This window comes from Trematomus bernacchii, unplaced genomic scaffold (assembly GCF_902827165.1).
Source record: "Trematomus bernacchii unplaced genomic scaffold, fTreBer1.1, whole genome shotgun sequence".
In the NCBI taxonomy this organism is placed as follows: Eukaryota; Metazoa; Chordata; class Actinopteri; order Perciformes; family Nototheniidae; genus Trematomus; species Trematomus bernacchii.
This window is the reverse complement of record NW_022987583.1, coordinates 141,209-155,891: the sequence shown is the minus strand read 5'-3', so window position 1 is coordinate 155,891 and position 14,683 is coordinate 141,209. Positions and strand designations below refer to the sequence as shown.

The window sequence follows — 14,683 nt, the reverse complement described above, 5'->3', positions numbered from 1 at the left end:
CTTCAATAAAGTCTTTAAAAAGCCTCTTGGATCAGCCTCTTCACAATCTGAACACAGTTTTTCTGAGAAACTCATGAAAAGTGACTTTTTAGAAATACAGACATGTGATGGTCTTATAAAACATGATGTCTTCAGATAAAAATAACAGTATTCAATTGAGTTAAAAGCAGTCACATGATATTCAATTTTACAGCAGTAAATGCTGAATTCTCTGATAAATACCAACAAAGTTTAATAAAGTTTACATTATACCAGAGTATTTGATCCAATAACATCCTAAAAAATGTTTCAAACCAGTAAGAAACCTTTCCCCCAAAATATGTGGAAAATTGCAAATATTTAAAAGAGTTGAAAACATCTACAGCTGTAACATGCGTCTGACAACTAACATGTCATTGTACCACATTTGACTGCACTGTCAGTACTGCTATCAGGAGCTTCTTTCTTTTTAAATACACAAAGATATCTGAGAAAGCAGAACGGACTAATTTAATTGTGTATTTTATATATTGTATCTTGTAACTTTAAGGTTGCATTGGACTTATATTGTAGATATATAAATATCAGAATCAGAATACCTATATTAGTATAATATAATATATGCTTATATTGTTAATGTGTATACAGTATATATATATAGATATATATATATCTATATATATAGATATATAAGCTTTATTTTTGTCATGTATTCTTTTTTGTGAGATTTGACAACATGAGTTCCTGAGAGAGAGAGAGAGTAACGTTATCACATCAGGTGCACATTGGTACGGAGAAGTGCTCAGATCTCGTAGTTAAGTAAAAAAGCACCAGAGTGTAGGAATACTCTGTTAGTAAAATGTAATGTTTTGACTCAAGTAAAATTAGAAAAGAATAGAATAGAATTGGGGAGGGATCAAACCCCTCTTTAATGATCACACATGCAGAGCACACAGCACACAGTGAAATGTGTTCTCTGCTTTTAACCCATCCTAGTACCAGGAGTCTAGTACTAGGAGCAGTGGGCAGCTATTGTACAGCGCCCGGGTAGAAAAGTATTCTCATCAAAATATAGTTAAAGTAGAGACAGTAAAAGTAGTCATTGTGCTGATTGGTCCATTTCAGAATATATATGATATGTTTTATATGCTGGTAAAGATGCAGCTAGTTTGAATGACTTTGTATACTGCAGGGTAGCTTGTGAATTTACTCCAGGTGGAACTAAAGTCTGATTTCACACTTGATTATATTTCACATCATTCATCCACATCTGTGAAGTAACTAAAGGTATTAAATACATGTAGTGGAGTAAAAGTACACCATTTACCTCTGAACTGTAGTGGAGGAGAAGAACAAAGTAGCAACACATTTAAATACTCTAGTAAAATACAAGGACCTCAACATTTTACTCAAGTACAGTACAATATAATAACATAATTATATATATTTCATTTATTTCACATTTAAATAAAGCAATGTTAATTCGGTTTACAATTTGTTTAGTTTTTCCCTTTGAAAAAAAAAAGTACCGATAAGAATACCGTTAATGTACCGGATCGATAAGAAAAAAATAAGAGTAGTAGTACCGTTAAAAAACCTTAACGATACCCATCCCTAGATATTACACAAGTAAAGTGTTAAGAGAGAGAAATGTTGCTTTACGGATTTCAACACTTGATACTGTCACCTTGATTACAATTTCACTTGATTCCAATTTCACTTGATTCCAATTTCAGATACCTGTATTAACTGAGTTGGTTTAAAGAGAGAAAACATTTTTCATCGACTAAAACTAGACTAAAACTATGAAGGATAAAAAGGATTAAAATGGGACTAAAACTAATAACCATTTCGTCTAAAGACTAAGACTAAATCAAAAATAGCTGCCAAAATTAACACTGCTTGAGCACCAATAGCATTTGTGATCAGACTTTAAAATATGAGAAGAGGTTTGTAAAACAAGACATGCCACTTAAGATTTTTGGGGAGTTTTATAATTGTTCTCTCCCGAGAGATGATGTAACGAATCCATGGTCGACAGATTGGAGTTTGGAGTTTCTTTCTCACTGCATTTCCCTCACTTTCCATGAACAGAGAGAACACTCTTGACTAGTGTTGACAGTTGAGGCAGGGTTAGTATTGGCATTGGGACAGAGTTTCAACAGTTTTACTCAAAGCAAATGTTATCTTCAGGAAACACACATGTTACTGCAGGAAATTGAAACACGTCACACAGCAACGCTAAAAACTAAATTCTTGAACTGTGCATGAATGCAAAAGCTGTCTCTTTCTCCTCAAGAAGCACAAATTCACTATACTATAATAACAATAATTATTTGTATTATTACTGTTGGAGGAAATACAAGGTCTTCTTTATTATGGGTTTTCTGATGGGCATGATACTGTGTGTGACTTTGCACTGTGTGACCTTGCAGCTGCCTCTTCGTAGATAGGAGAAGGCAGGGCATAATTCATGTTGTTGATTCCAACGAGAGCACACACACTTTGTCTCCTCTCCTCTTTGAGGGGCAAAGAGCAACACTGCCTTTCCAGAGATATCCCGACGCCTTCCCGACACCTGATGACGCCAAACGGATTTACGACACTGTTTGGTACCTCCTGACTTTAGACTATATAAGCTTGATGTTACTTCCTGCTCCTTGGAGCAGCATACCTCATGTGTGTGAGTTGAACCATATCCTTTGTATGTGACTTAACTCTGCTCCTTCTTGCAAGAATAAATTAGTACCTGACTATTGATTCTCAACAATTACTGTTATTAAAACTGAAGGGGTTCAGTTGGTCCTCTCTTTCTGCTTTGTTCACTGATCTCAAAGCAGAAATATCTCCTGGTTCAGTTAAAATAAAATGTGATACCACCTAGTGTCATATGTTACTGTCAGTCCTCTGAAGTATTGTGACGACCAAAGACAGACTGAAGGTTTTTTAATGTGTGACATTGATGTGTGTACGTGTGTGTGTGTGTGTGTGTGTGTGTGTGTGTGTGTGTGTGTGTGTGTGTGTGTGTGTGTGTGTGTGTGTGTGTGTGTGTGTCCTCTCACAGGGAGAAGATGATCTTCCTCATCCTGCTGTTCCTCTTCCTCACCCCCTGTGTCTCTGGTTAGTTTACTCCTTTATTTCCCACTTAAGGTCCAGAAACACCAAGCAGTCACCAGATTGGGTTTTCTTTAGAGCTGTTTTCAGTGAGACAATGCAGTTTTCTGATCATTTTAAGTTTTCAAGTTTCAAGGCTTTATGGCATATGCCCATTAGCTACAGTGTAGATATGTCAATGAAAAACATAGGTCACAGGCTCCTCCAACAGTGCAACAAATATATATATATATATATATATATATATATACATATAGAGCACATAAAACAGATAAAATACTGCAATAGAATGTTTTGATATGACAGATTTGTGCGTAATTCTCTCACAAAGGAACTGTAAGATACACGTTTATGTATGGAAAACTTTATAACTTGGTAAAATATTCATTCATTTGTAATGAATGACTTGACTAACATTACTTTTTTTAAATATATGTTTTTAGATGCTTTACTTTTGACTTCTTTCATGTTATTTTAACACAACATTACTTTTTTCATATTTTTCAACATACTGTGATATTTGTTTTTTCTCTCCTTTTTCCATTATATTTTTGAATATACAGTGATTTTTATCAAAATACAACATGCAACTATTACATTATACAATATTACGACTTTTTGCGATATTTTCAACACAATATACTTTTTTTGTAGGGCTTCAGGATATTTGGCATGTCATGCATAAAACCGGTGTCATCTTTCCTGAAACTGACGTGCTGTCCGTTTTACAAACAAGTTATCTTTCTGCTTCTTCACCCTCTGAATTTTCCTCCCCCGTCCCTCTTCCTTCAGCCATCACAACAACAATCAAGTCAGATCTGTGAAATTAAACACCTCTTCCCAAAGCGTGACTTCCCTATTGAGGGAGTGGGGCAGTAGGGCCTAACCCGATTGGCCTAATATACTAACATGCAGAACGTATGGTGTGTTTGAAAAAGACTAACCATTTATCCAGTTCAAGCTGTCTTTAAGATGTGACATTGCGCTCTGACTTTTTCCCCGTAAAATCGTGACAAACTATTACTTATTATTAAATTTGACCTCTTGCTGCTTGGTTGAAAATGATAGATGAAAAATAACTTTTTTAAAAGAGTCAAACAGCGAGGGACATTATACGGGTGAAAGAAACTCTCATTTCTACAGATTTCAGATTTCTTCCTTGCTTTTGTATGTGTTAGTAAGATACTTTTAGATACACTTTGAAGTGTGCAACACTTTACAACTGATAGAATAGTACTTTGTAAGGAATTCGGTTTCTTGGTAGAATATAAAGTACTTTGTAAGGAATTGGGTTTCTTAACAATCCTGCTCCATCATTAAATCACTTAATCTGCTACTTCCAGGCAAAGCTTTAAAACTTGTATCGTGTATTAAGTCATGTCTTGGCAAAAATGAGAGTCCTGGGTGCTTTAAAACATTTCTTAGAACATTTTGATATATTCAAACACATAATGAACTGCAATGACTCTGGTTCACTGCTGCATCAAATTTATTTTACACTGTTGTGAGGACAAGACTGTGAGACTCTCAGACCCTTTTGTTGTCAATCTAGTTACCCTTGATCTATAAAAAAGTCACCTACTACTTTTATTTGTCCTCTCTAAATTAGATTTAGGGTTTTTAAAATTCTGAAAAGGCGTGTTGTGAGGGGGAAAAAACAGATGTATGTATGCGGTTTTGAATGATGGCTGGTTGATGAAAACTGATCCAAAATAAGGGGTCAGGAATAATATGGCTTGAAATATGAGCAATCATGTTAATAGCTACAGATACGATAAAGTACTACAACAACAACATAGGAGTGCTTATACTGTATGTTGTAAAAGCAGGACAAACAAATAAATAAAATGCTGCATTGTTTTTTAAACAAGAACCATATGCCCAAGGCATTTCTACATTTAGATGACATGTTCAGAACTCAGTACATTTGGACCAATAACTAATTTAACCATCAACATCAATTTAAGTGCACACAGCAGGGCAAACAAACAAAAAACAGGCTTGTGTGCATCAGACAACTCAAATTACTCCACTTTAACCATATTTAGAATGTCCTCATTTTAACTAAAGTAATTTTGTAATGAATTGAGATTCTTAAAGAATCAAACTCTAAATGGAGAGTTTGTGATTTTAACACTGTTTTGATGAAACAATGCAGTTTTGATACATTTACTTGACTAACATTACTTTTTTAAATATATGTTTTGTTAGATGACTTTACTGATTTTTGCTTTTTTTTTCTGCTACCAAGATACTTTTAGATACAGTGTGTTGTCTGGCAACTTTACAACTGGTAGAATGTCAATCACCAAGTTTCAAGGCCTTATGGCATATGCCCATTAGCTACAGTGTAGATATGTCAATGAAAAACATAGGTCACAGGCTCCTCCAACAGTGCAACAAATATATATATATATATAGAGCACATAAAACAGATAAAATACTGCATTAGAATGTTTGATATGACAGATTTAGGCTTTTTTCTCTTGCCAAGATACTTTTAGATAGACGTTGAGGTATGCAAAAAGTCAAAACTAGAAAAATCAAATACTTTGTCTAAATATATGTTATTTAAGAATGTGACTCTTAATGGCAGCTTTTTGATTTAAGTAAGACAATCCAGCTAAACAATGTCGTTTTTGATGACTTTACTGATTTTTGCCTTTTTTCTGCGACCAAGATACTTTTAGATACAGTTTGTTGTCTGAAAACTTTACAACTGGTAGAATGTCAATCACTTTTGTAACACATGTATTTTCTTAAAGACTGTGACTCTAAAAGGCAAGTTTGTGATTTTAACACTTATTTACTGACACAAGGCAGATTTTTGACTTTTTTTTCTCTTTTCTTGTGTTACCAAGATACTTTTATACACTTTGATGTATGCAACACTTAACAAAAGGGTATAATATGAAGTACTTTGTAAGGAATGGGGGTTTCTTTAATACCCCGTTTTTTTTTTTTTTTTTAAAAACACTTGTTCAGTTAAATAATGTAGGTTTTCTCTGATATTTTAGTTATTTTCAGCTACCAAGATACTTTTTTGATACACTTTTATGTAGGAACATTTGACAACTGGTAGAATGTCAATTATTTTGTAACAAATGTATTTTCTTAAAGACTGTGACTCTAAAAGGGAAGTTGGTGATTTTAACACTTTTATTTTTTCTCCCGTTGTCTTTCACTCACTTTTCAATTCTGCAAATAAAAAACACTTTTTTTATTTGCAGAATTTCATATTTACAATTTATTGTTTTCACCCCATAGGAATCAATAATACATTTATACTGATTGCAACATCCCCAGGATCTTCTCCAGCACAGAATCCCCCAGATGAAGGGAAATATTATAATGGAGTTTTTGCACTTCGGCCAAAGTATTCATGTGTATGCTGTTTTTGACACAAAGATGCATTACATCTACAAACAGAGCATACAATGCGAGCACATGATACACTTTTGGTGTTTGTTTCATTTCTTCGGTAATGTTACAGAATGTTTCGGAAAATGAAGATTCCAGTACCACTTTAAATGTTTCGTTTACAATCGTTTCCCAATGACCCGGAATAGTACTGCCAGAATGAACGATATCCAAAATGTCTTCTAGTTTACAAACTTCAGCCGTTCTGTTTACACGGGGATCACTATTCATTCTGTTTTCAATCGTCATCAACAACACACTTATTAAACAGGTATTGACTGCATTCTGATAGATATATACAGATTGTTTTCCATAGTAGTTACCCATTTTTATTTTACTTTAAAGAAAAGTCAAAGTATCGAAAAAAATCCCTGGCTTCAATCAGCCGCTGGTTATTAGTCTTCTTCCTCTCCATCCAGCTCGGCATGGATCTTTTCAAGTCTCTCCTTGAGGCGTCTGCAGTTTTTGAGATTGTGCAGAAAAGCCTCTGAAGCGCCTTGGATCCTCCATTCAGCCGTGTAAATGTTTTTATCATTAAGACTCTGGTCAATCGCAGTAATGAAGTCGGCGAGCCAAAGTCTTTTCATTAACGCGTTGTAATTGTTTCTGAAGAAATATTCTGGAATGTCATTCAGACAATCGTGTTGCCTCTGACTGGGGTGACTGACTCGGCATCCATTGCAGATTTCTTCTCTGTACCGATGCAGCACCTTCTCCAGAATATCAACCAACTCCGATTTCACTATGTTCAAAAACAGAGATGTCTTGGCCCCAGGAGTAACATCAGCAGCAGTAGTACTGCAAGATTTGGGTGTCCACAATGGTGGTGACGATAGTAGTCCAGGAGTTTGTTCCTGGCTGCAACTCGCGGGGGGAGACTTGGTTTTTCTCAGATCCCTGGCTAGTTTTCAACGGTCGTCTTAGTGGGGTCCTTCGTTTTAGATTATTTGCTGAGTGGGGGGTGGACTTATTGCGTTGAGTGGGGGGAGTCATCTGTAGAATTGAGAGTTTTTAGAAAGTTCTTTAAGCTTTGTAGCTTTTTCATCTATCATTTCCAACCAAGCAGCAAGAGGTCAAATTTAAGAATAAGTAATAGTTTGTCACGATTTTACGGAAAAAGTCAAAGTATAGTTTGTCAGAAAAAAAAATATATATGGAAAAGTCATTGTGTACAATAGTATGTTGAAAAACAAAAACAAAAAAGAAACTCAATTCATTACAAATGAATGAATAATTATAAAGTTTTGCATCCATTAAAGTGTAACTATAAGTATCTTTGTAGGAGAAAAAAACTAAAATAATTTAAGTTACTTCCATAAAAACTGGATTGTCTTACTAAAATCCCAGAGTGCCTTTAAGAGTCACAGTCTTAAAGAAAATCTGTTCAGAAAAAGTACTTAACTTTGTACCAGTTGTAAAGTTGTCATACATAAAACTGTATCCAAAAAGTAAGTGAAAGACAACGGGAGAAAAAATAAAAGTGTTAAAATCACCAACTTCCCTTTTAGAGTCACAGTCTTTAAGAAAATACATTTGTTACAAAATAATTGACATTCTACCAGTTGTCAAATGTTCCTACATAAAAGTGTATCAAAAAAGTATCTTGGTAGCTGAAAATAACTAAAATATCAGAGAAAACCTACATTATTTAACTGAACAAGTGTTTTTAAAAAAAAAAAAAAAACGGGGTATTAAAGAAACCCCCATTCCTTACAAAGTACTTCATATTATACCCTTTTGTTAAATGTTGCATACATCAAAGTGCATCTAAAAGTATCTTGGTAACACAAGAAAAGAGAAAAAAAAGTCAAAAATCTGCCTTGTGTCAGTAAATAAGTGTTAAAAATCACAAACTTGCCTTTTAGAGAAACAGTCTTTAAGAAAAAATCTAATCAGACAATGTACTTCATTTTCTAGTTTTAAGGTTTTGCATACCTCAAAGTGTGTCTAAAAGTATCTTGGCAAGAGAAAAAAGCCAAAATCTGCCTATAGTCAGTAAATAAGTGTTAAAATCACAAACTTGCCTTTTAGAGTCACAGTCTTTAAGAAAATACATGTGTTACAAAAGTGATTGACATTCTACCAGTTGTAAAGTTTTCAGACAACAAACTGTATCTAAAAGTATCTTGGTCGCAGAAAAAAGGCAAAAATCAGCAAAGTCATCAAAAACGACATTGTTTAGCTGGATTGTCTTACTTAAATCAAAAAGCTGCCATTAAGAGTCACATTCTTAAATAACATCTATTTAGACAAAGTATTTGATTTTTCTAGTTTTGACTTTTTGCATACCTCAACGTCTATCTAAAAGTATCTTGGCAAGAGAAAAAAGCCTAAATCTGTCATATCAAACATTCTAATGCAGTATTTTATCTGTTTTATGTGCTCTATATATATATATATATTTGTTGCACTGTTGGAGGAGCCTGTGACCTATGTTTTTCATTGACATATCTACACTGTAGCTAATGGGCATATGCCATAAGGCCTTGAAACTTGGTGATTGACATTCTACCAGTTGTAAAGTTGCCAGACAACACACTGTATCTAAAAGTATCTTGGTAGCAGAAAAAAAAAGCAAAAATCAGTAAAGTCATCTAACAAAACATATATTTAAAAAAGTAATGTTAGTCAAGTAAATGTATCAAAACTGCATTGTTTCATCGAAACAGTGTTAAAATCACAAACTCTCCATTTAGAGTTTGATTCTTTAAGAATCTCAATTCATTACAAAATTACTTTAGTTAAAATGAGGACATTCTAAATATGGTTAAAGTGGAGTAATTTGAGTTGTCTGATGCACACAAGCCTGTTTTTTGTTTGTTTGCACTGCTGTGTGCACTTAAATTGATGTTGATGGTTAAATTAGTTATTGGTCCAAATGTACTGAGTTCTGAACATGTCATCTAAATGTAGAAATGCCTTGGGCATATGGTTCTTGTTTCAAAAACAATGCAGCATTTTATTTATTTGTTTGTCCTGCTTTTACAACATACAGTATAAGCACTCCTATGTTGTTGTTGTAGTACTTTATCGTATCTGTAGCTATTAACATGATTGCTCATATTTCAAGCCATATTATTCCTGACCGCTTATTTTGGATCAGTTTTCATCAACCAGCCACCATTCAAAACCGCATACATACATCTGTTTTTTCCCCCTCACAACACGCCTTTTCAGAATTTTAAAAACCCTAAATCTAATTTAGAGAGGACAAATAAAAGTAGTAGGTGACTTTTTTATAGATCAAGGGTAATTAGATTGACAACAAAAGGGTCTGAGAGTCTCACAGTCTTGTCCTCACAACAGTGTAAAATAAATTTGATGCAGCAGTGAGCCAGAGTCATTGCAGTTCATGATGTGTTTGAATATATCAAAATGTTCTAAGAAATGTTTTAAAGCACCCAGGACTCTCATTTTTGCCAAGACATGACTTAATACACGATACAAGTTTTAAAGCTTTGCCTGGAAGTAGCAGATTAAGTGATTTAATGATGGAGCAGGATTGTTAAGAAACCCAATTCCTTACAAAGTACTTTATATTCTACCAAGAAACCGAATTCCTTACAAAGTACTATTCTATCAGGTGTAAAGTGTTGCACACTTCAAAGTGTATCAAAAAGTATCTTACTAACACATACAAAAGCAAGGAAGAAATCTGAAATCTGTAGAAATTAGAGTTTCTTTCACCCGTATAATGTCCCTCGCTGTTTGACTCTTTTAAAAAAGTTATTTTTCATCTATCATTTTCAACCAAGCAGCAAGAGGTCAAATTCAAGAATAAGTAATAGTTTGTCACGAGTTTACGGGGAAAAAGTCAGAGCGCAATGTCACATCTTAAAGACAGCTTGAACTGGATAAATGGTTAGTCTTTTTCAAACACACCATACGTTCTGCATGTTAGTATATTAGGCCAATCGGGTTAGGCCCTACTGCCCCACTCCCTCAATAGGGAAGTCACGCTTTGGGAAGAGGTGTTTAATTTCACAGATCTGACTTGATTGTTGTGTTGTGATGGCTGAAGGAAGAGGGACGGGGGAGGAAAATTCAGAGGGTGAAGAAGCAGAAAGATAACTTGTTTGTAAAACGGACAGCACGTCAGTTTCAGGAAAGATGACACCGGTTTTATGCATGACATGCCAAATATCCTGAAGCCCTACAAAAAAAGTATATTGTGTTGCAAATATCGCAAAAAGTCGTAATATTGTATAATGTAATAGTTGCATGTTGTATTTTGATAAAAATCACTGTATATTCAAAAATATAATGGAAAAAGGAGAGAAAAAACAAATATCACAGTATGTTGAAAAATATGAAAAAAGTAATGTTGTGTTAAAATAACATGAAAGAAGTCAAAAGTAAAGCATCTAAAAACATATATTTAAAAAAAGTAATGTTAGTCAAGTCATTCATTACAAATGAATGAATATTTTACCAAGTTATAAAGTTTTCCATACATAAACGTGTATCTTACAGTTCCTTTTTGAGAGAATTACGCATAAATCTGTCATATCAAAACATTCTATTGCAGTATTTTATCTGTTTTATGTGCTCTATATGTATATATATATATATATATATATATATATATATATATATATATATATATATATATATATTTGTTGCACTGTTGGAGGAGCCTGTGACCTATGTTTTTCATTGACATATCTACACTGTAGCTAATGGGCATATGCCATAAAGCCTTGAAACTTGAAAACTTAAAATGATCAGAAAACTGCATTGTCTCACTGAAAACAGCTCTAAAGAAAACCCAATTCCATACAAAGTACTTAACTTTCTACCAGTTGTAAAGTGTTGCTCACTTCAAAAGTGTATCTAAAAAGTATCTTAGTAACAAAAACAAAAGCAAAAAGCATTAATGTTAACAACTTTTTATCCAGTTTGCACGGATTTCTTTTTTACCTAACTCCACCCCCACCTCTATCTTCTGACATCACAACAAAAGGAAGGGTGACAGAAGGGGTGGGGGGAGGACGGGGGTGCGAGACAGTCTCACACAACTTCAAAGAGACTACCTTAACACTAGTTACAAACACTGATCAAAGGACATACATCATAGGGCTAATTAGATTGACATCAAAGGCTTATAGCACTCCGGTGTGATATCACACCTACATGTTACAACACCTCACCCACTTACATCAAAGGACAGACATCAAAGGGACTAATTAGATTAGACAACAAAGGATCTACTACAAGGGGGAATATCACACCCACACGTTACAACACCTCACCCCTCACATCAAAGGGGCTAATTAGATTAGACAACAAAGGGGCAGACATCAAAGGCTAATTAGATTAGACAACAAAGGATCTACTACAAGGGGGAATATCACACCTACATGTTACAACACCTCACCCTCACATCAAAGGATATCACACCTATCTGTGATATCACACCTACACGCGATAACACCTCGAACAAAGGGGCTCATTAGCATATCAAAGGGGCTAATTAGCATAATTAGTGGGGGATGTGACCTGTCACTTTTTATGCATACTAATGTGATGGAAGGGGTATCATTATAACTACTAGTACGGCAAAGTACTTTGTGTGAAAGTGGCTATTGCTACAGTTTAAAGAGTCCCCCTGTGTCTCCTCCACAGGAACATAGCTACAGTTTAAAGAGTCCCTCTGTGTCTCCTCCACAGGAACATTTGTAGTGAATGTGACTCATACTTCCTATCAGGCAGAGGAGAACCAGAACATCACCATGGAGTGGACCTTCAGCACCAGAAGAGAAACTTCACTCAGATCCATTTCTACCATCTGTCAGCTGTTAACTGAGACCAGAACCTACTTCATGTTTCATCTCCATCAAGGTGTTGAATCCCCAGAGTCTCAGGATCCACAGTTTGCAGGACGAGTCCAGTGGGACAAAGACGTCCTCACAGAAGGACGCCTCACACTTCATGTCTCCAGACTCAGGACCAATGACTCTGGGTTTTATGTGTGTGACATACTCGTCAGACCTGAGGGGAGTAACTCTAGGAGATGCTGGCTCAACGTCACTGGTGAGTAAACTCAGTAGAAGTCACAAAGTAAAACAACTTTAGGCTCCATAGAGCCAAATAATTGGAAAGTTAACAGTTGAAAGTTAACCTCATTGAGGCGCTAGAGGAAATAACAGAAACTCAACAAAGCCATCAGGGAAGCATCCTCTGAGGACCATGAATGTCATCCTCCACAGCCAAAAGAGTTTTGCTTCTCAAATCTTAAAAACGTCCTTTTTTTGTCTAACCGACGGGTTAAAGCAAGCATTAATTACATCTTAAATGAATGAATGAGAGAAAAGTATAACATCTGCATATCATACACCGTGGTGATTCTAGAGCTGGTTGGGAGCCGGTGCCTAAATCTGTAAATCACTCTAAAATGGTTAAATGTTTCCACTTCAGGGAATCATCCTAAGGTTGATTTTTGTCCTTTTCCGCAGCTGCTGAGTTTAAACCAGAGGGAACAACAGAGAGTCAACAACCAAAGAGTGGGAGAAACTACTGGATCTCCATTGCAATCGCAGCAGTAGCAGCAGCAGCTGTGATGGGTATTATTGCTACGAAAGTTTGTTTTACTAAATTTACTCACAAGAAAAGAGACGACCATTCAGGCATACAGCCAGTGAGATCCTCAGAGAAAAAACCCACAGGACCAACACCACTCTACTTAGCTTTGCCCCTTTAGGCTTAGTTTTGAAATGTTGTTTTTCTAAATATAAAGACAGAAAAAACGACATCAATGAAGTCAAACAGCCGTTGGATTCCTCAGAGAAACAACCTGTCACTTCTAACGTGATTACAGTTACAGTGATGACACACTCCGAAACATAGATTCAATCAGAAAAGGGCTTGTGATGTAAAATGTATAACTACATTTAAAAATATGACGTGTGTGAGTACTAACTGTAGAAATGTCAGTGCAAATAATGCTTGCAGGTGTCAAACAGCTCAATTGTGAGGGTTTTGTGAGGACAGTTAACATAGAAATAGAGCTACAAAAAACATCTGATAATGTTACTGAGTTTTATCATTCACCTGTAGGTCATTAATCGCTCTGTTTTCTGCTAACTGATGGATAATGTTACCATGCTGTATTTAATGTGCATTTATCAATGTTACATATTATAAATAAATCACTTTTTATTTTTGTATTTACTGTTTCACTGCACAATCTGCATGTATTACAGGAGGAAATATTTGGAAATGTTAAATTGGATCGAATTAAAAGTGTAAAATGCTTTATTACTTTTAAGTTGTTATTCTTTTACACTATTGTTCATCATGTCTCTCTGTTTCATGGACACTGCAGCTGCCTTGATAATCTGCCAAGTCTTTAAAGTGAAACTAAAAACACAATCGGGAGGCAGTGAACTGAGAGGAGGTTCACCTCATGGGAAAACAACTGAACCAACCTGGTCTCACCAGAATGCGTGACTCCACCACGACTCCTTAACACCGCATTGCGTGGTGGACTCACAAACTTTGCTATATTTACGTGTCTGCACCACGCAAACAACCCTAATGTAAAGTGAATGAGGCTCCTTTGTCGTGGTGCACACACGCATTTCTACAACGTCCAGCAGTGAGCTTTTATTCTATAAAACGTTTTTAAAATCTACTTTATAGCTTGTAGTAACTCACGGGAGGCTTCTTTTATTTTATTTTTATTCATAATAATTTTTATTTTTCGTCAGAATGTATTATGGTGCATTATTTACCAATTTTTGTTCTCAAAAAACAGTGCATTGTGTGTAATACAACTGTGATTATTATTAAATTAGTTCGTTTTTAAGGAAGGCCAGAGCTTCAGCTGTGTCAAATAGATTGTTCCCTTTAGTTAACGTTATTTAAAAGATAATTATATTCCTATTTGATCATGTCCCCTTTATTGTATTATGGACACAGAGAGCAATGTGAGCGTCCATTCCCATTGGATAACGGAGGATTTTACACTAAAATCAATCGACAGTAAGTATTCTCTTTACTGTCGATTGATTTTACAGTGATATCTGCACTACTCATCAACTCAAAAACACCAGATTATCCTTGTTAATTACACAACATTGATTGGTTTAAATTGTGTATAATGCTTTTGTAATTTTCCCCTTCGATTCGGAGAAACAAATATTTGTTCAGAGTTTAGGATGGCCGAAGA

The 14,683-nt window shown here is 35.1% G+C and overlaps 1 protein-coding gene across 3 annotated transcripts; it reads left to right on the top strand.

Moving 5' to 3' along the window:
- The first annotated feature begins 2,460 nt into the window (after positions 1-2,460).
- Positions 2,461-13,770, top strand: LOC117480773. Of its 3 annotated transcripts, none has more exons than XM_034128231.1 (4): positions 2,461-2,591; positions 3,044-3,099; positions 12,184-12,546; positions 12,969-13,770. In XM_034128231.1, exons 2-4 carry the CDS (start codon positions 3,051-3,053, stop codon positions 13,211-13,213), a joined length of 657 nt encoding a protein of 218 aa, XP_033984122.1. In that variant the 5' UTR covers positions 2,461-2,591; positions 3,044-3,050; the 3' UTR covers positions 13,214-13,770. The 3 variants fall into 3 exon arrangements, with proteins under 3 accessions (XP_033984122.1, XP_033984120.1, XP_033984121.1); XM_034128229.1 differs by having other exon boundaries at positions 2,461-2,658; XM_034128230.1 differs by having other exon boundaries at positions 2,461-2,662.
- The last annotated feature ends 913 nt before the right edge of the window (positions 13,771-14,683 follow it).